Below are 21,307 nucleotides of genomic sequence, written 5' to 3'. Positions count from 1 at the left end.
CAAAAAATGTCTGTTTAATTCCTTTGCCCATTTCTTAACCGGGTAGTTTGAATTGTTGTTGTGGAGTTTTTTGATCTCTTTGTATATTCTGGTTATTAATCATTTATCTGTTGCATAGTTTGCAAATAATTTCTCCCATTGTGTCAGTTGCCTCTTCACTTTCCTGACTGTTTCTTTTGCAAGACATAAGCTTCTCAACTTAATGTAATCCCATTTATTAATTTTGGCTTTGATTGTCTGTGCCTCTGAGGTCTTTTTCCAAGAACTCTTTGCCTGTGCCAATGTCTTGTGACATTTTCCCAATGTCCTCTAAAATTTTGATGGTATCAGGTCATAGATGTAGGTCTTTAATCCATTTTGAATGGATTTTTGTATAAGGTGTAAGGTAGGGGTCCTGCTTCATACTTCTGCATGTGGAAATCCAGTTTTCCCACCACCATTTGTTGAATAGACTATCCTTGTTCCAGGGATTGATTTTAGATTCTTTGTCCCATATAAGTTGGTTGTAGATGCTTGGATTAATTTCTGGAATTTCTAGTCTGTTCCATTGCTTTATCCATCTGTTTTTGTACCAGCATCAGGATGTTTGATTATAACTGCCTTGTAGTATGTCTTGAAATATGGTATTGTGATGCCTCTGGCTTTGTTTTTGTTGTATATGAGTGCTTTTAGCTATTTGAGGTCTCCTGTGTTTCCATATGAATTTAAACATCAAAGAGATCATTGACATCCTTGGTTAGATTTATTCCAAGGTCCACTGTGCATGCAGGAGCTTGTTGTTCAGTCTTCATGTGTTTGCATCTGTTCTAGAGATTCCTGAGTTGCTGATTTCCAGCTTAATTTTGTTGATTTGAGAAGATGCATGGTATGATTTAGATTGTTTTAAATTTGCTGAGACTTGTTTTATGGCCTAGTATGTGGTCAAATCAAGAGAAAGTTCTGTGCACTGTTGAGAAGAATGTGTATTCTGCAGCTATAGGATGAAAAGTTCTGTAGATATCCATTAGGTACATTTGGTCTATAATATCAATTAACTCTGCTGTTTCCTTGCTAATTTTCTCTGGTTGATTTGTTTATTGCTGATAGTGGAGTATTGAAATCTCCCATTACTATTGTATTTTAGTCTATGTCTCCCTTTAGATCTCTTAATATTTCTTTTAAATAGCCAAGTGCTCTGTAATTAGGTGCATATACATTTATAATAATTACATCTTGTTGAATTGATCCTTTAATCATTGTATAGCACCCTTCTTTATGTCTTTTAATAGTTATTGTGTTAAAGTCTAGTTTTTTTTTTTTTTTCTGATATTAGGATGGCTATACCAGCTCTTGTTTGGTTTCTGTTAGCATGTTATATCCTTTTCCATCCTTTCACTTTCAGTCTGTGTGCATCTTTGTTGGTGAGATGTATTTCTTGTAGGCAGAAAATAGATGAATTTTTTTTTAATCCATTCAGCCAGTCTGTGTCTTTTAACTGGAGGGTTGAGGACATTTACATTCAAGGTGACTATTGATAAGTAATGACTTTACCCTACCATTTTTCCATAAATATTCCTAATTTTTACTTTAAATTTCCTTTGCACTTTTTTCTGGAATATTTCCTTCCTTTCATCTTCACAATATAGTATTGAAATGTTATGTTTTTTGGGAACATCATATTGTCTTCCTTATTCTTGTTTCTTGAATTGGTGCATTTGTTATTCAGCATTTGTGGAGATACTTGTTGGTTCTTGTTGGTTTCTATGTTTGTTTTTTTTTTTTTTTTTTTTTTTTTTGGCTGTGTCATTATTTATCTTTGGACTATGTCTGTGTGAATTAGTGGAGTGTCTGCTTTCAGGGAATACTTAAAGGTATGTGGTGGGTGTGGTCAAGGAACTCTGTTTAGTGCTCCCTAGTGAAGGGTGTGTCTGAGACTACACACTAAAGTTTGGGGTGGTAAATCTCTCTCTCTCTCTTTTTTAATCAAAAGGGAGGTTTGTTCTCGTCTATTGGCATAGACTTAGCTGAGCTTCTCTCCTCAAAGGAGACCCATTCCTGGGCACTAGCCCCAGTAGGTATATTATTCATCTTCTCTGTGTAGGCTCAGATTTCCAAGCTATGTATCCAGGGAGTCTCCCACAGTGACTGCCCAAACTCCCATCCACACCCTGAGTTCTCCCATGTAGCCTCAGATTTCACAGTCCTTGCACATGAGCTTCTCACAATGATGAGCACCCAGCCCCCATATCATTTCTCCCCACCAAATGGAGTCTCCATTTGACTGATTGCTGTGTGCAGACATGAGCTGACTCAGCTGTTTTACTTATGTCCAAAATGGTGCAAGCTCTCTATACTCTTGTTACAGGACACAGTTGCAGGCTGATTGGAGAGAGAAAATGTTCCCTTTCCTTTGTTTTTTTTTCTCCTCTTGCTTGGCAGGTACACTATCTCCCATGGGGTTCCAAGTGAGATTCCTTCTAGGCTCTTTCTGCAGCTTTTTCACCAGTGGCTTGGGCTGCTGCAGTCTGGTCTCACCTCACTCTCCAACTTGGTGCTGAGTCTATTGCTTGTTGATGTCCTGAGTTGTGCATGTCTTCGCCCTCCACATAGGTCCACTGTGTCCCTCAACTTGGTTAGTTGTCTCCCTAACTCTTCCCTGAGACTACACTGTTTCCACTTTTTTGAACTATCTTTTCCTAGGCTAGAGCAGAAAGCTCTTTCCCTATTCCACCATCTTAATCCCCTGAATTTATGTTTTCTTAAAAACAGAGGTATTAATATCACAAAATAAGGGATGTATGAAAATGGTTATAATGTGTGGGAAAAGAGGTATATTGTCATGAACATTGTGTGATTCAGTGAAGCAATATTTATAAGTGAAGCAATATTTATAACTATGTACTGAATGATATGTCCACAAATTTTTTATATTCAATGTATATATTAATTTCCACAAATAAGAAAAAATGTGATCTTCATCTTTCTGAGTCTGGCTTTTTTGACTAAGTTCCATCTATTTTGTTTTAAAGTCAGGATTTCATCTTTCTAGTGTTGAGCTATAGTCCATTAAGTATGTATACCACATTTTCTTTATCTAATCATCACTTGCTGTATATCTAGGATGATTCCATATTTTTGATATTGCAAATTGAGCTACTATAAACATGGGTATGATTTCACTTTTTGGATATATTCCCAGTAGTAGGATACCTAGGTTGTAGGTTAGATCTAATTATACTTTTCTGAGCTAGGAAGCTTCTGTACAGCAAAAGAATCAACAAAGTGAAGAGGATCCAATAGAATGGGAGAAAATATTTACAAACTATGCATCTGATAAAAGATTAATATCCAGAATATATACAGAGTTCAAGGAACTCAGCAATAACAAAACTAAACAACCCAGTTTATAAATGGGCAAATGATATAAATAGATGTTCTTCCAAGGATAAAATATAAATGACCAACAGACATATGAAACGATACTCAAAATCACTAACCATCATGGAAATGCAAGTAAAAATTGCACTGAGGTATTACCTCACTCCAGTTAGAATGGCTTTCATCTAAAAATGAAAAAATAAATAAATAAAATCTGTAGGATTGTAGAGAAAGGTATCCTAATACACTGTTGGTGGGAATGCAAATTGGTACAACCATTATGGAAAACAGTATGCATATTCCTTAGAATTTATTGTTGTAAGATTAATTCAATGAAATGACTTTGTATTTTAATCTAAAACTATTAAGCTATTTACTTTAGTTATATGCAATAATTATATTCACTTACAAGATTTGATTAGTTCTTTGAAAGAGAAATACTATGATTGGTTTAAATACTGTTATATTACTCACCTATTTAAGCATATTAATTATATTTTAGTATAATAAGTCATTAATTCCTTCAGAATCTAGTTTTCATGTTTTACAAATCATCTATGTTGGAAATAATATGCAGGTAAGGACAAAAACTCATAGAACAAGCCAAGAATAATTTGATATATGAATGTTGACATAGATAGGATATGGATTTATATAAAATATCTTCACATATATGAAAAACTAACCATATTTTTATGCTAAACATTATGCTGATGCAATTTACTAGATGTATAATTTTCATTTGTTTTCCTGTTATGTTGACAGGTTGCATCAGAGATGGTCTACATTATGAAGAAGGATCAGTAATAAAAGAAAACTGCAATTCGTGGTAATGAACTTAAGTGACACAGAACTGAATTCTATTATCTGTGTATTTGTTCCTCAGTAAAAGCAATAATTCTGAAATAAAGCATATATTTGCATGCAAATATATAAGTACAAAATCACATGTCATATAACATCAAATATCTAATTTTTATAAGCATATTTAGTTTTAATGACTATTGAAAAATCTAATCATATCTTTATATTTTAAAAAATATTTCCCATATCATTTTGACTTACTTATTTATTTTTATGTATTTGAAAGGCAAAGAAACAGATATGGACAGAAAGAGGTTTTCCATCCACTGGTTTATTCACCAAATTCTAGCAACAGCAAGTGATGGGCCAGGCTGAAGCCAGGAACTTAGAACTCACTTTGGGTCTCCAGAGTAGATGACAGGGACCCAACTAGTTGAGTCATCACATGCTGTCTTCCAGAGTATGCATTAACAGGAAGCTAGATCAGAAGTAGAGCCAGGACATAAACCAGGCACGCCCCAATATTGGATGTGTATATCCCAGTGGCATCCTAGCTGTTGTACAAAGACACTAATCCATCAATGTATGTTTTCTTGCTTCAATTTGGTGTTTTTGGTAATGGGCTTTCAACAAACAGTAGTCTTGCCTTAAGTATACATTTTTATTATAATTTTTTTGAGCAAAGCAACTTTATACAAAAAATGGGCTGCTTTAAAAGGATTAGTTTGAGAAAATTTTCAGGTAAAAGTTCACTGAATTTACTGTCCAAATTGTATTACATTTTAAAGCTTTAATGAATATGTGGTCATATAATTTATTAATTACCTAGAACAGAGGGTAAGAACATAAGAGGATATTTAAAGTATGTTTTATAATTTATTTTTAACAAGAATCAAATAGCCACATGGCTAATATTAATTAAGAAATTATATTTTATGCCTTAACAACGCATAAACCTTGTTCCTAATTTTGAAATATATACTCCATAAAGGCCAGGCCACTTCTTTTTTTTTTTTTTGTATTTTTGCAGCACATGCTCAGGACAGCACTGGAAATGTTCCCAGCATGTATGCCTTGTTCTTCCAGAATTAATTGAACACATCAATAAAGGAGACTATGGGTGAGAGAAATCTTGCTTTCTAGGCATTTGGGCACCACTATTTACCATCAGGTTTCAAAAAATGTATACCCTGTTATTTATTTCTAAAAATAGTTATTATTTTAAAATAAAAGTGAGAGAGAAATGGGAAAAGAGAAAGGTTTACAACATCATAATGTACAAGAGTAAAGATTAAATAATTAAAATGCACAAAGAAAAAGGAAATATAGTCTTATGTCATCTAAGAAAGGACAGTATACATTGGGTAAGTATTTAGACAATACCAGGGAGTTGATTTACAGGAATTGGTTTATTCATGTTAATCTTTCTCTCTGCTGCTGCCTTGAACAAGCCAAATTTACATATTTGAGTATCCTGAATAGAATATGACCTTAAAAAACTGTAATTCTATCTTGACCCAAATAATAAGTGAAAGTTAAAATTTCGCTTATAGTTGAGTCAAAAAGCAAGTTGAGACACTTTGCTAGTAAGCTAAGGACAGGGATAGTTGGCAATAGACTTTGGAAATAACTCTTTGATGGCGCTCATATATATGATTAAATTAAGTGTTTTCTACACTTTCATTGAAGAACTGACAGTTGTTTTCTTTGCACAACTGAAATAAAGAGGGATAGGCTGGCTGCTCTCTGCCTCAGGTTTTCTTTACCACTATTGATCAAATCTCTATATATCCTTGATAACATTTTGCACCTTGGGAAAATATTTCACGTAAAAAGGTATGTTACAAGCAAATAGAAAAGTGATGTATTCCTGAGATTTTTTTTTTAAGAATAAATGTATTTCCTTCCACAGATAAGATGTTATGTTCCCCACAATGGGGACACTGAATTTCCCAAAGCATATTCTTGGAAGACATAAAATATAGAAAATCATATTAGTTGACACTAATATTTTTAAGCCCTTCTCAGTTCCTGTGTGTGCATGGGTGTGTTTAGTCAATATTTTAAGTGATAATCTGGTGACATCTTAAGTGTTTCTAGGGAAAACAAAATTTTCAGTGGCGAAGTGATATTTAAATCATTCAACAAACACAAACAGATGTGTCATTTTAAGAAACTTAAAAAAAAAATGATTCAAATGCTAAACCTAATTAGAGCACCCTCTTAAGAAACTTAATAGAGAAGTCTAACTTTCCACTGATTCAGAATATAAGAGAAACAAGCCTAACAGAATGTGTAAAGAAAATACACTGAAGATACAGAGGTTGTTGGGAATGCTGCCTTGTTGGAAGGAAGAACTTTCCATCATTTGCTTATTTGGGGCATGATGTAGGCTTACTTAGGAAGCATGGGTTATGCATTTTAATAGCAAACAGAAAAAATATGACTTTAAAAGAGTAAAAAGTGAAGTATAATTGAAGCAGAGGAAGCATTCTAAGACCCTGAAAAATTTAAATGAAAGAAATAAGCTAAAAATAAAAGGCATAAATTTGAAATTATTTGCCAGAGGAAAAATGGGAGAAAATTCCTGAATTTAAAGAAAGTTCTAATTATTTGGTCATTCTGTTCGAATTGTTCTCATGTATGAAAATAATATTTTGACATTAAATATTTAGTAAGCACTTATTGAAATAGTCTACCTATTTATACCTTGTTTACAACCTGCATTTTAAATATTTTTCCTTCTTCTTAGCAGTATTTTTAGATCCAAATTATGTTGACTTTATATTATTTTATGAATTATTTTATAATGCAGTTAATAGTAATAAAACATGTTTTGAACTTGTAATATTGTTCAGCACTCAAATAATTTCTGTGTTAAAGAAACTCACCCCCTTGTAGAAGACTCAACGTTTGTACCTTTACAACAGGCTTTTAAAGATTGGGCAGAATATAAATGTCAAATTAGTCACAGAAGTTCTAATTAGCTAGTTAGTGGAACCTAGGGAGGTTCATAATAGGCTCACATATCTGCTTTTGTGTAATAAATAATTCTAGAATTTAAAACAACTAGATTTTTATTTGCTTTAACAATTTGGAACCGACTCAGTTGAGGCTGTTTTGCTGGTCTCTTCCAGGGTTACTCATATGCCTATAGACTTCTGGAGCCTCACTGAGGTGAAATTATGTGAGATGGCCTTATTCTCATGTTTAGTGATTGGTGCCTCTATTAAATATCACTTAACTGGGCCATGATTCTCTAGCTCCTATAAAAACTGAGAGTATGCTAATAGGGCTCTGCCTTGAGACCTAAGACTGAAAAGTTACTCATCGGTCAATTCTGCTACATTTTACTGGGAACAGTGTTACCAGGCCAGCCCACATTCAAAGGGCAGAGAAAGAGAATCCACCACTCATGGAAGGAGCAACAAATAATTTGTGGTCTTTATTTTTCATTTGTTTAAACGTTTATTTTTGAGATGTTTATTGCTATTATTTGTTTGAAGTGTTTTTTGACAGGTTCTTTTTTACTTTTTATTTTTGATAACATTTTAAATTTGCATTGTAGTCAAAGGTTTAATGCCCCACTAAATAAAAAAAAAATAAACACTTTCATTTTATTTGAAAAGAGAGGTAGAGAGAGAGGGAGAGAGGTAGAGAGACAGAGATAGATAAAAGGTTTCCCTTTGCTGGTTCACTCCCTCAAACACCTGTAAGAGCCAGGGCTGAGCCATGCTGAAGCCAAGAGCCCAAAACTCAATCTAGGTTTCCCTGGTGGATGGTAAGGATCCAAGTTTCTGAGCCATCACTGGCTACTTCACAGGGTGTTCATTAGCAGGAAGCTAGATTGGAAGTGGAGCCAAAACTTTAACCCAGGAATTCCAATACGGAATTTGGGCATTCCAAGTGGTAACACAACCACTATACCACATGCCAGGATGATGTGGCTATTTTTAAGTTTATTTACTTGAAGGTAGTGTATCGTCTATCCCTTGGTTCATTCCCTAAATGCCTGCAACATTAAGGGCTAGTCCAGGCTAAAGTCAATAACCAGGAATTCCATCTAGATCTCCCATGTGGGTGACAGGAACTCAAGTACTAGCACTATCATCTACTGCCTCGGGCACATTAGCAGGAAATGGATCACGCAGCATGGAGGAGTTGAGATTCAAACCAAGTACTTCAATATGATGCAGGTGTCCCAAGTGGAAACTTAATCTGCTGTGGCACAATACCTCTTCCCTTTGTTTGAGGTTTAGAGAGCAAAAGGGGGGGTAGAGAGAAGGAGAGAGAGAGAAACTCCCATCTGCTGGTTATCCCCAAATGCTGAAATTGGGGGCCCAGGATGCAGTCAGAATCTCCTTTGTGGATACAAAGACTAAACTACTTGAACCATCACCTTTTGCCTTCTAGGGTCTGCATTAAAGCAAGAAACTGTAATCAGGAGTCAGGGTCAGGGCTTGAACCCAGGCACTCTGATGTGGGATGTGGGTGCCTTAACTGCTAGGCCATAGGCACACCCTCTAAAATAAAGCTTTGCTACTACACTCATGTTCTTAAAGATATTTAATGGTATCCAATTGCTTGTGGGATATAATTGTTCTCCTTAGCATAAATAATCATCTGGCCCAAATGCTTCTTTACTGTCCCACCTTTACACTCTTTATCTTCTGTATCTCTACCCCCTCATAATTTAGACATCTGACTAATATGCTATTCTCTATGTGTCACCCAATTCCTAACCTGCATGCTCTACTCAGTAGTTGCCCTTATTTTGAATCAATGTATTCTTCTTCCTATTCTAGCCATCAAATTCATTCTCATCCTTCCAGACTAAGCATTAAACTCACTGTTTGCAAAAGATGTGCCAACTCCTTCAGGCAGAGTTATGTTTGACTCCTCTAATCTAATCTAATCATGTTTTGACGTGTTGCTGATAAATGATACAAGCTCAATACATTTTTATCTTTGTAGTCGTGGTTAATGTACAGACTACTTGAGAGTAGAGAACTTTATTCATCTCTATGTTCCAGAGAATATGATACATAAATTAAGAAAGTTCAATAAATGGTAAGTTGTATTAAAAGGGAAGTGATGAGTCCAGCTCAAGGAGGATCGTGTGTAAGGTAATACCACCTTTCACACAATTTTGAGCATAACTCAAAATAAAGCATGCATTTTACTTTCTAATTCATACACATTCCCACACACAGAGCTACATATAATCAGTACTCACTCTCACTATTTGCAAGGAACTCTACTATTTCTGATTATTTCTCCTATTTCTACTTTATTTTTAAAAATACTTTAATACCCCTACTCTCTAATTCATTGACTCACAGATATCTCTGAATTGGTGTTTGAAAATTACTAATTTAGCGTACCAAAAATGCATTGTAGAATATAATTGTGCACAAGTCTGGTCCTGTTAGTTTCTGTAACACTGCAATGTCTAATATAGTCTAAGATTTCCTTACTAAAATTCCCTGGTTGATATAGATTGTATTTGAAAATTATAGCCAAGAGTTGCTGGAGATTTTATGAACAGATCTTATGAAAGAAAAGCATTAACTTGTCAGGCATATTATTGAAAATTGAGTTGTATTTTCAATCTTTCAGAAGAGCCTATCATATTATAAACAACTTTGATGATAAACAGAATAGGATGAAGTTTAGATTTGACTTAAGTACTGAAAATATATTGCTTTCCATTTGCAAAAAAGTCAAGTAAGTAAGATAAACTTACATTTATCTTTTTCACTTTAATCTACTATCAGCTCTTAAATTCATTTCTCAAATTTTAATGTTAAATGTTGAAAACAAGCTATCTTTTCCTTCCTGTGTTAAGAGCATAAAATGTGTCTCTAGGAACAGTTTTTAACCTAATTGGACATCAAGTATGTTCATATTATAATTAATAATTGAGACTACTCTGCATTTAACATAAATTAATATAAAATAAATGTTTGATGTCTAATTATCACTGATATAGAATCTGAAAGTATAACTGTTTTGTACTCAGTTTTTCATGGATACTTCTTTTTAACTGGTTAGCTTCCTTTCGAATCTAAATTATAAAGAAAAAGGATTTCCCTATTTAATCTACAGGTACATTTTTATATATTCAAGCTTCCTGTTTAAAGAAACTATATATGTCAGCCATATTGTCACTTAATGTTTTTCAGAGATATAAATATTCTACATGCTTAGTGTTGATCCACACTGATGTGGTCTTAGGTTTCTTTTGTGAACGGTTAAAATAATTGAAATGGATCTAATTTAGGATGAGTGTCTCATATTCATATTAGAACAGCCAATAATGCATCTATCTATCTATATGTATTATCTAATTTTCAGGAACAGTTGCTTTGTGAGATTTGCTGCTGCATAATTTCAGAAATATAAATAAAGGTATTTATGAAATGATATCTCATAACATATACATATTTTACTTCATTTGCAAGAAAGATGGACAGCACAGAACTACAGCCAATTCTGGGGAATGACTTTAGAAGAAGGTTTCAGATTTCGCCTTGGCACCTTGCCACCCAGCCCTGTGCTTCTGAGCATGAATGAAATGAGAGTAAGTGGTGTTCCTGATTCATGTATGTGAGGTGTTTGCATTGCTATATTCATGTATGTATGTTCAAAGGAATTTCAAAGAGCTAAAATAATGAGGTTTGAGCTTTCAGAGTCATGAAGTTAAAAATTTATTATATAAATGCTAAAATGTTTTCTCAAAGTGTTTGATATATCCCTCAAAATTTTATGTAGATTCAGTTTACCAATTATACATAACCTCACTGAAAGAATGAAAAACATCCATTTCCTTCATGAATGATTTCAAAGAAATATGTATTTGAGATTACTGGTAGTCTAGTGTAGTATTGCTTCAGCAAGTGATGATTTTTTTTAACTTTTATTTAATAAATATAAATTTCCAAAGTACAACTTTTGGATTACAGTGGCTTATCCCACGCATAACATTCCTCCCACCCACAACCATCCCATCTCTCACTCCCTCTCCCATCCCATTCATATCAAGATTCATTTTCAATTATCTATGTAGAAAAAATCAATTTAGTATATACTAAGTAAAGATTTCAGCAGTTTACACCCACACAGAAGACAAAGTGTAAAGTACTGTTTGAGTACTAGTTATAGCATTAATTCAGACAGTACAACATATTAAGGACAGAGATCCTACATGGGGAGTAAGTGCACAGTGACTCCTCTTGTTGATGTAACAATTAACACTCTTGTTTATGGCGTCAGTAGTCACCCGAGGCTCTTGTCATGAGTTTCCAAGGCTTTGGAAGCATTTTGAGTTTGCCGACTTTGATCTTATTTAGACAAGGTCATAGTCAAAGTGGAAGTTCTCTCCTCCCTTCAGAGAAAGGTACCTCCTTTTTTGATGTCCTGTTCTTTCCAATGGGATCTCACTCACAGAGATCTTTCATTTAGGTTTATTTATTTATTATTTATTTTTCATTTTTTTGCCAGAGTGTCTTGGCTTTCCATGCCTAAAATACTCTCATGGGCTCTTCAGCCAGATCCAAATGCCTTAAGGGCTGATTCTGAGGCCAGAGTGCTGCTTAGGACATCTGCCATTCTATGAGTCTGCTGTGTATCCCACTTTCCATGTTGTATCATTTTCTCCTTTTTAATTCTATCAGTTAGTATTAGCAGACACTAGTCTTGTTTAAGTGATCCCTTTGACTCTTAATCCTATCATTATGATCAGTTATGAACTGAAACTGATCACTTTGACTAGTGAGATGGCACTGGTACATGCCACCTTGATGGGATTGAATTGGAATCCCCTGACATGTTTCTTACTCTACCATTAGGGGTAGGTCCAAGTGAACATGTGCCGGCCTGTATGTCTCCTCCCTCTCTTATTCCTACACTTATATTTAACAGGGATCACTTTTCAGTTAAATTTAACACCTAAGAATAATTGTGTGTTAATTAAAGAGTTCATGCAAAAGTATTAAGTATAACAAAAAAAAGTACTAAAAAGGATAAAGTATTAAGTTTTTCCTCAACAGTCAGGACAAGAACTGGTCAAGTCATTGTTTCTCATAGGGTCCATTTCACTTCAACAGGTTTCCTTTTTGGTGCTCGGTTAATTGTCACAATTTGTATTCCTTTAATTTCTTTTTCTTGCCTAATAGCTCTGGTTAAAACTTCCAGAACTATGTTGAATAGCAGTGGTGAGAGTGGGCATCCCTGTCTGGTACCAGATCTCAGTGGAAATGCTTCCAACTTTTCCCCATTCAATAGGATGCTGGCTTTGGGTTTTTCATAAATTGCTTTGATTGTATTGAGGAATGTTCCTTCTATACCCAATTTGATTAGAGTTTTCATCATGAAATGGTGTTGTATTTTATCAAATGCTTTTCTGCATCTTTTGAGATAACCATATCGTTTTCTTCTGCAGTTTGTTAATGTGGTGTATCACATTGATTGATTTGCCAACATTGAACCATCCCTGCCTATCAGGGATAAATCCCACTTGGTCTGCATGGATGGTCTTTCTGATGTGTTGTTGCATTCTATTGGTGAGAATTTTATTGAGGATTTTTGCATCTTTATTCATCAGGGATATTGATCTGTAATTTTCTTTCAAACTGGATCTTTCTCTGGCTTAGGGATTAAGGTGATGGTGGTTTCATAGAAAGAATTTGGGAGGATTCCCTCTTTTTGATTGTTCTGTGTAGTTTGAGAAGAATTGGAGTTAGTTCTTCTTTAAATGTTTGGTAGAATTCAGCAGTGATTCCACCCAATCCTGGGCTTTTCTTTGTTGGGAGGGCCTTTATTACTGTTTAATTTCTGTCTCAGTTATGGGTCTGTTTAGGTTTTCCATGTCTTCCTGGTTCAATTTAGGTAGGTTGCATGTGTCCAGGAATGTATCCATTCCTGATAGATTTCCCTGTTTGCTGGCATACAAGTCCTTGTAGTAATTTCTGATGACTCTTTTTATTTCTGTGGTGTCTGTTGTTACATTCCCTTTTTCATCTCTGATTTTATTGATTTGGGTCTTTTCTTTTTTTAGTTAGTTGGGCCAATGGTGTGTCAATTTTGTTTATTTTTTTTCATCAAACCAGCTCTTCGTTTGGCTGATCTTTCATATTATTTTTTGCATTCAATCCTGTTGATGTCTACTCTGATTTTGATTATTTCTCTTCTCCTACTAGTTTTGGTTCTCATTTGCTGAAGTTTTTCTAGATCTTGAGATGCGTTGATAGCTCATTTTTTGGTGCCTTTTCAATTTCTTGATGTATGCACCTATTGCTATAAACTTTCCTCCTTTTTAAAAGATTTATTTATTTATTTGGTTTTTTTTTTTTTTTTTTTGGACCAACAGAATGGACAGTGAGAGAGAGATAGAGAGAAACACACTTTCCTGTTAACATTGCTTTTACTGTACCCCATAAGTTTTGTTTTTTTTTTTTTCTTTTCTAACTAAACACAGGTATATTGTGAGTTCTCAAAATTATGTTTTGATGGCTCTTGATCCATTTCTACATGAGAATAAAATAAATACTGGTAATTTCAGACTTAGCACCCTGTGTAGGGTTTTTCTCAGGCATAGACACCTGCCAGTTGAGATGTTAGTTTGATTCAGGATAGGGCAGGACTCCAGGCTTTTAGAGTGTAGCCTTTCCAGTCTGCATGGAAGACATCAGGTCCCATCTGCCTGGAAGGTCTCAGTATCTTGAGACAGCAGGATTGTTGTTTGCTACTGAATGAATTGCAGACCCACAGGTCTCTCATTCTACGTTTAACATGAGCATCCCAGTTTTGTTTCTGAGAGATGCAATCAGCTGAATGTTTTTCAATTCTAATTCCAACATCTAGGACTGCTAAATCATAACTGGTATCAGAGAAGTTTATAGTAACTGGCATATATTGAGTAGTTGCGGGTTAAGTAAACATGTTCGTGCTTTATTACATTTAATTCCCGCAGCAGCTTGATGTAGTGTGTACTGTCATTATTCACATTTGAAAAACAAGTAAATTGAGCTTGAGAGGTTAAGTCACACTGAGACTGAGAGAGGTTAAGAACAGCCATAAAATTAATTAAACTGCAGTTCTGGGATATCTAAATAGATCTGTCCCCCAACATGGTCCTCAGAGTTCCAGCAGAGTCAGTCAGCTTCAACCAAATCAGGTTCAGAACAGCAAGAAACCTTTTAATCTCTTAACCAGAATTAATTTTCTGAAATGCTCAGTTTAGATATATTTTTAGATCTTTCCTAAAATCTAAAAGATATAAAATCTTTAAAATTAGGACTCAGAGTTGTGGTTTTTGGTGATCTGTTTGATTGACTGAAAAAATATTTTTTCCTGGTGTCATCTATTTAATTTTTGATCTCATTTGGGAGAGGAGAAGGAGCAATATTGTTGAAAAAGTACCCCTTTATGATGATTGTGTATTTACTTTTATTAAGGGTTAGAGTGAACCAAACACTTTTTTTTTTAATGGAGCTACATACATTTTTGGAATTATTTCTAACACTTCCTTTTTAAACAAATTTTGCAGCTTGGAATATTTTATGTTCTAGAGAAAATGAGGTACATTTCTTTCCCACATCGCCACTCACTGTTGCATAGAAAAGGAAAATCCAATTCTAAATCATCTATTGGCTCCTGGGGATTTGTTTGCATAAAGGTCTCAGTGGTGATATTTAAATGAAAATTCTTAATGATTAGTACTTTAGGAGAATTTAAATTACCTAGTGCTATGAATTAATGTAATACTGTTGCCAAGTAATTCCAGGAAAGCAATAAAGAATATTCAGCTGAGCTGTAAGACTTCCATTACCCACTTTAAGGCAAGGAAACAGCTTCTTTTTTCCAGGGCACAGTAGCTTAAGGACTGAGGTTCTGAGTGTTAGAGTTGACTTGATAATGGACAGGTAGAAGAGAGTAAAAAATATAACAAGTACTTCTAGGATGATTGTGAGATCAATATGAACTGAGTTGTGCTGCCAGAAAAAGAGCTAAGAGATAAGTTAGTTTTTAGCCTGGTGACTACATACTAAATCTGCAATGATATTAAATTGCCCCCGAATATAGGAAAAATCAATTTTCTTTTTTATATATGCTTCTGGAGAGCTGACATTTCCCCCTTTCCTACACAAGATGGATTGTATGTTCTCTTAGGGTAGGCAATTGCCAACAGTGTTGTGCTTTCAGGGAAGTGGAGAAACTTCATTGCACCCCATCCCACTGACTCCCTTTCAGAGACCACACTGCCTGTATAAGAACTGAGACTCACATATAATACGTATGCTCCCTTTACTTGCCACAGAGCTGTGACACATTATCAAAGCTTCACAAAGTCGCTCTATCTTAGGACAACCCCAGACAACTTGTTTCCATCTTATTACTGGGACAAGGATATTCACTGTATCCTGTTTTCACTGACTTCTCTGAATATTGTATTAAATATTAACATTGGTTAAATGTTTTTCCCTTCTCCAAATTTTTTTAACATAATAATATAATGAGTGAATCCCAGATTCATAGCTAATTACGTTACCTTGTCTAGTTAAACCTCAATATTTGGTCCTGTAAAATATAGGTAACAACAAAACTCACATTGTAGGTTGCTTTGAAAATTGCAGAAATCCCTGAAATGTGTTTGATAAAGCTCAAATGCACTTCTAAATGCTAAATATAATTGTTAAAATCATATCTAATAAAAATAACTTCACAATTCAAAAATTAAAAAAAAAAGAATTGAGGCTCAAGAAGTTCCTTTCTGTGGTTGGGAAAGAGGAATATGAATTATCCCCAGTCCCTGGGCAAGCTCTTCTCCTTAGCTGCTTTCCTGGCCTAATCACTATAACCCTAATGTCTAGTGATCATGAATTAGAGAAATATCATAGATGCTATACAAAGATTTCCATAATTATATAAATGTGAACTCTGTTTAACCTTAATACAAACACATTTTGCCAAGTTTGATTAGTAATAATGAGGAATAAAATTAAGTTGATTTACGGAGGATAGGAAAAAGCAAAGTGGAGGATTTAGGAAGCTTTTCCTGACAGCAATCTTGCTCTTATATATATTTTTTTTGACAGGCAGAGTGGACAGTGAGAGAGGGAGACAGAGAGACAGAGAGAAAGGTCTTTCCTTTCTGTTGGTCCACCCCTCAATGGCCGCTGTGGCCGGCACGCTGCAGCCGGCGCACCGCACTGATCCGAAGCCAGGAGCCAGGTGCTTCTCCTGGTTTCCCATGCACTTGCAGGGCCCAAGGACTTGGGCCATCCTCCACTGCACTCCCGGGCCACAGCAGAGAGCTGGCCTGGAAGAGGGGCAACCGGGACAGAATCCGGCGCCCCGACCAGGACTAGAACCCAGTGTACCAGCGCTGCAGGCGGAGGATTAGCCTATTGAGCCATGGTGTGGTGACAGCAATCTTAAGTGAAGACTGACAGAAACACAGCTTGTTGTTCAGGTGAAAGCAGGGTGGGAAAAATAAAAGAACTGAAAAGGAAGTCTGAGAGGGATCCTCCCTAAACCATATGGTTTCTTGATGAGAATTTGAGTAGTGGGATCCCCTTTGGGGAGATACAATCCTGAGGACTCAAGGCTAAGTTAACAAAATTTCCTTTGGGATAATTAGAAAAAAAAAATTGCTTCTCTAGACAGAAGCAGCAATATGCCAAGAGAAAGGGTTTGGGTAGCATAGTACAGACAGGTTTCAGCCTCTACTTGGATTTTGAGCTGGGCTTTCTGATGAAGCTCACAATTTACAGAACTATGAGTTTCATCGATGGTAATAAGTCTGTGAATACCACATTATATCTCCCTTTGGTAGAGTCACACTGTTTTTTAATATATGAAATACATTCTGGGGGGCTGGTGCTATGGTGCAGCAGGTTAACACTCTGGCCTGAAGCGCTGGCATCTCATATGAGTGTTGGTTCGAGACCTGGCTGCTGCACTTCCAATCCAGCTCTCTGCTATGGCCTGGGAAAGCAGTAGAAGATGGCCCAAGTCCTTGGGCCCCTGCACCCACATGGGAGACCTGGAATAACCTCCTGGCTCCTGGCTTCGGATCAGCACAGCTCTGGCCTTTGTAGCCAATTAGGGAGTGAACCATCCGATGGAAGATCCCCTCTCCCTCTCCCTCTCCCTCTCCCTCTCCCTCTCCCTCTCCCTCTCCCTCTCCCTGTCCCTCCCCTTTCCTTTTCCTCTTCCTCTCCATCTCCCTCCTCCTTTTCCTCCCCCTCTCCCTCTCCCTCTCCTTCGACTTTCAAATAAATAAATAAATAAAACTTAAAAACATACATTGGGAACCCTGAAAGCTCTTCCACTGTTCTCTTGAATCAAATAAAAGCTGTACCTGACTGTTTTTCCAGAAATAATGTTCAGGTGCCTTTGAATTTGGAAGATTGCTCTAAGAAGTTTTGCTATGTTATATCCCAATATGAATATTGAAAATATTTTAAATGAAAATACAATTTTTATACTGGAATGTGGAAGTTGAGTTAATTTGAAACTTGGCTCAATGAAAACAAAATTTGTGGTTTTGTTATTGGTGATATCGATTCCCCCAGGGAAAATAACTAGTTCACCAAAGTTATTACCCATAAAATTATATCTTAAGTGAACTAATTTGGAAATTATTAAAATATTAAGAAGGCAGGTATAACACTTAAAACCTGTATTCATGGTATATTGAATGGCATATTACTGATATCAGTAAAAATGCTCAAAATATTCTTGAATCTACAATACAGTCAATAAACTAGCACATCGTTTTTTTTAAGATTTATTTTATTTATTTGAAAGACAGAGTTACATACAGAGAGGGGTAGAGACAGAGAAAAAAGTAATCCATCTGCTGGTTCACTCGCCAGATGGCTGCAACAGCTGGAGCTAAGCTGATCCGAAGCCAGGAGCCAGGAGATTCTTCCAGGTCTCCCACAGGGACGAGCACATCTTTGTTAGTCATTCAATATAAGTGATTTAGTTGACACTAAAACCAAAAATTTTATGAAATAATTATCTATGATTCATTGAGTTACATAAAATATATTATGTGTTATATAACTTTTGAAGCCACCAATCTTTGAGATAATAAATGAAACATTCAATCATCTAGATACTTATCATTAGCATTGACTAGATATATTTCTCTACCAACTAGTTATAATGGAATAGATTTATTAAATGATAGAAATTCCTGAGTCATGAAGAACACCTTTGAAAAAATCAAAAGTGAATATTTCCAAGTTTAATTTTTACTATTACTGAATTTTTTAATTTGAATGCTGTTTGAATAACCAACTAGCCAATTCCAATGACAAGTCACCTGTGAACACAGGAGCCTCTATAGAAATAACACTGACTATAAAAGTAAAAATCAGTTAATTTAGTTATGAATTTTGTTTAGTATTTAAAAATGACCATTTTCCCCCATGAGACTGAATTTTGACTTCCACAGACATGAACATAGGGCATATGATATCAGGCTTCCAAATCTAGTCAGTGGCTGGTGTCATGGTAAAGTCCATGAGGAAGTACACATTTCTCTCATCTCACCTGAGAACTTTCCATCTATGTGTAAAAAAGCCAAGGGTAGACTGGGAATCCAGTTGTTCTTGCTGCAACTGAATTAGGGATTTTAAAATTCAAAGAATATCAAAATATGTATTTATAACTCCTCAAATCTCTTTTCTCTTTCCTTCTCAGGGTGGATTCCAAACCCTTTGGTAAACTTTAGAAAAGTTGTGCAGGTCTCACCTATTATTCACCTGGCTCTTGTGTCAGAATAAATGGTTTATAACTCAAATCAGTTTTGGGGTTTTCAGTTTCATCTCTCTATGCTAGTCAAAGTGTGACGCCTAGCACTGTGATATAATTGAACATGAGTTGACCAGCACAGCAGGACTGAGTTGATCACGACAGGACAAATCTTCAGAAAGAAATGTGAAAATTTATTTTTTTTCTTTTCTATGAACAAATATTTTGTAGTTTTCAAAAATGGGTTCCTGAGGTGATTTACTGTGCACATGATCTCTGGCTTCCCTGCCTCTGTGTCTGTCTTGTTCATACCATGGTTCTTTCTGAAGTGTAGCCCATACAATACTTGTTCTTTGACCTGCTTCACTATAAAATGATATGAAATGAAATGAAATAAGATAAAATATTATGTCTTGGGCAAAATCATGAACGTTCAAAATCACAAAAACAATCTCCACTTTTTAGAGCCTCATGTATGTTGACAGTTTATAAAAAATTTTGAAATGAAAACAGATTCATTTAGTTTTTAAGCAGTGTTTTATCCCTCTTAGTATTTTTTTGTTTGTTCTCTTTGATTAATCAACTCCTCTAGTAATTACCTATTACATTCTTCAGAATTAGTGTTTTAAGGATCTCATTTTCAGAAATATAGTTCATCCATTTCCAGATGCACATTTTCTGTAGTTTTCAGCACCCCTAAAATTGAGATGCTTTTTTACATTTGATGTCTTCCTGGATTGAACAAAATATGTCATTGACCTAGCAGCTTTAATTACAATTATGTGTGCTGTGTTAGTTATGTTAGACTCAGCTGTGAATGATGAAAATCCAAAATGACACTGGCTTAAATATGAGATAAACTGATCTCTCCCCAGCACACCTAAGGGTCAGTGGTCCTACTCTGGAATTGCACCCTGTCCTGTTAGATATCCATGCTTCTTTTTTTAAGATTTATTTATTTATTTGAAAGGCAGAGTTACAGAGTCGCAGAGGCAGGGAGAGAGAAAGAGAGAGAGAGAGAAAGAGAGAGAGAGAGAGAGAGAAAGAAAGAGAGAGGTCTTCCATCCACTGGTTCACTCCCCAGATGGCCCTAACGGCCTGAGCTGCACCAATCTGAAGCCAGGAGCCAGGAGCCACTTCCAGGTCTCCCACGAGGGTACAGGGTGTCGCTCCCCCTCTTCATGGAGGAGCAACACAGGACCCTGCGCTGTTCTCTCGTCTGCTCGGCCCTCCCCGGGTTTGCTGCTGGTTCTTCCCGGGTTGGCTACTATCCCTTCCACCTCCGTGGAAGGGCAGTTCCCCCTGGCCACATTCCCCACTTCCGCAGGGGAGCGGCACACCGCCGGCCGGCTCTCTCGGGGGCTGCACAGGTGTTCCTTCAGATGTTCCTCTTAGATGTTCCCCATAGATGTTCCCCGTGCATGCCGTCTCTCTCCTCCTTTATAGTCCTCCTCCGCCAATCCCAACTCGGCTGCCCACACGCCGAGTACGCTGCTCTCCAATCAGGAGCAAGTCCTACAGTTTATTGGTTGAACTGGAGGCAGCTGTGCGGAAGCTGTTTACTTCTCTCCCAGCGCCATATTGTGGGAGAGCAGATGCATAGAATAAGTTCTAATTCCAGTAACTCAGTCCAGTCCAGGCTGCTCCCCACAGATCCCCCTTTCTTTTTATTTTTTGGCGTTGATACGCGCCTGTCTTCGGTGTCCCGCGGCACACACTCTGCTCTACTTGCTAGAGTTGCCACAGGCTCTTACAAGTCCTATCAATCAGGCAAACCGAATCCGGGTCCTCTCTTCACCATGTTGTGAGGAGGTTTTTAGGCGCTGATGCGTGCCTGTGTTCGGTGCCCTGCAGCGCATGCTCTGCTCTGCCTGCAGGGGCTTACAAGCCCTAACAATCAGGCAAACCGAATCCAAGCCTTCTAATTGTTGTATTGTGGGGAAGCCTTACTGATGTTAATTCGTGCCTGTCTTCGGTGACCTGCGGCGCATAAGCTGCTAGCTGCCCGCAGGTGCTCATCGCCTCACTTAATCAGGCAGACCGAATCCAAGCTTTCTCATTGCCATGTTGAGGGGAGGTCTTTCTATTTCTCTATTTCTCTATCTCCGGGCATTCCTATTTCTCCCATTTTACTTCTATCTTCCAGCATTCCTATTTCTCTCATCTTACTTCTAAACTTCTGTTTCTCTTATCCCTGCGGCTTCCCGGCGGCGCTCGCCCCGAGGCTGCTTCTCGGCACCTCGCCCTGCAGCAGCTTCTCGGCTCTGCGCGGCTTCCCGGCGCCTCGCCCCGCCGGCAGGTTCCCGGCTCTGCGCGCACGCTCCGCGGTCTCCACGCACTTTGCGCCCGCACCACGGCCTCGCACCAGCCCCGTGTT

At 36.7% G+C, this 21,307-nt stretch overlaps 1 protein-coding gene across 1 annotated transcript in view; it reads left to right on the top strand.

Annotated features, from left to right (window-relative positions):
* TINAG (tubulointerstitial nephritis antigen) overlaps positions 1-21,307 on the top strand; it is a gene marked incomplete at its 5' end in the record, with an annotated part of 113,473 nt that overhangs the window by 17,250 nt on the left and 74,916 nt on the right. Inside the window, 3 exon segments of the mRNA NM_001082786.1 lie at positions 4,123-4,186; positions 5,192-5,281; positions 10,630-10,744. Of these exon segments, the coding sequence (NP_001076255.1) occupies positions 4,123-4,186; positions 5,192-5,281; positions 10,630-10,744 (269 nt within the window).

This window comes from Oryctolagus cuniculus, chromosome 5, assembly GCF_964237555.1.
Source record: "Oryctolagus cuniculus chromosome 5, mOryCun1.1, whole genome shotgun sequence".
Taxonomy (NCBI): domain Eukaryota; kingdom Metazoa; phylum Chordata; class Mammalia; order Lagomorpha; family Leporidae; genus Oryctolagus; species Oryctolagus cuniculus.
Note: the sequence above shows the minus strand (reverse complement) of the source record. Positions and strands in the feature narration are given on the sequence as shown.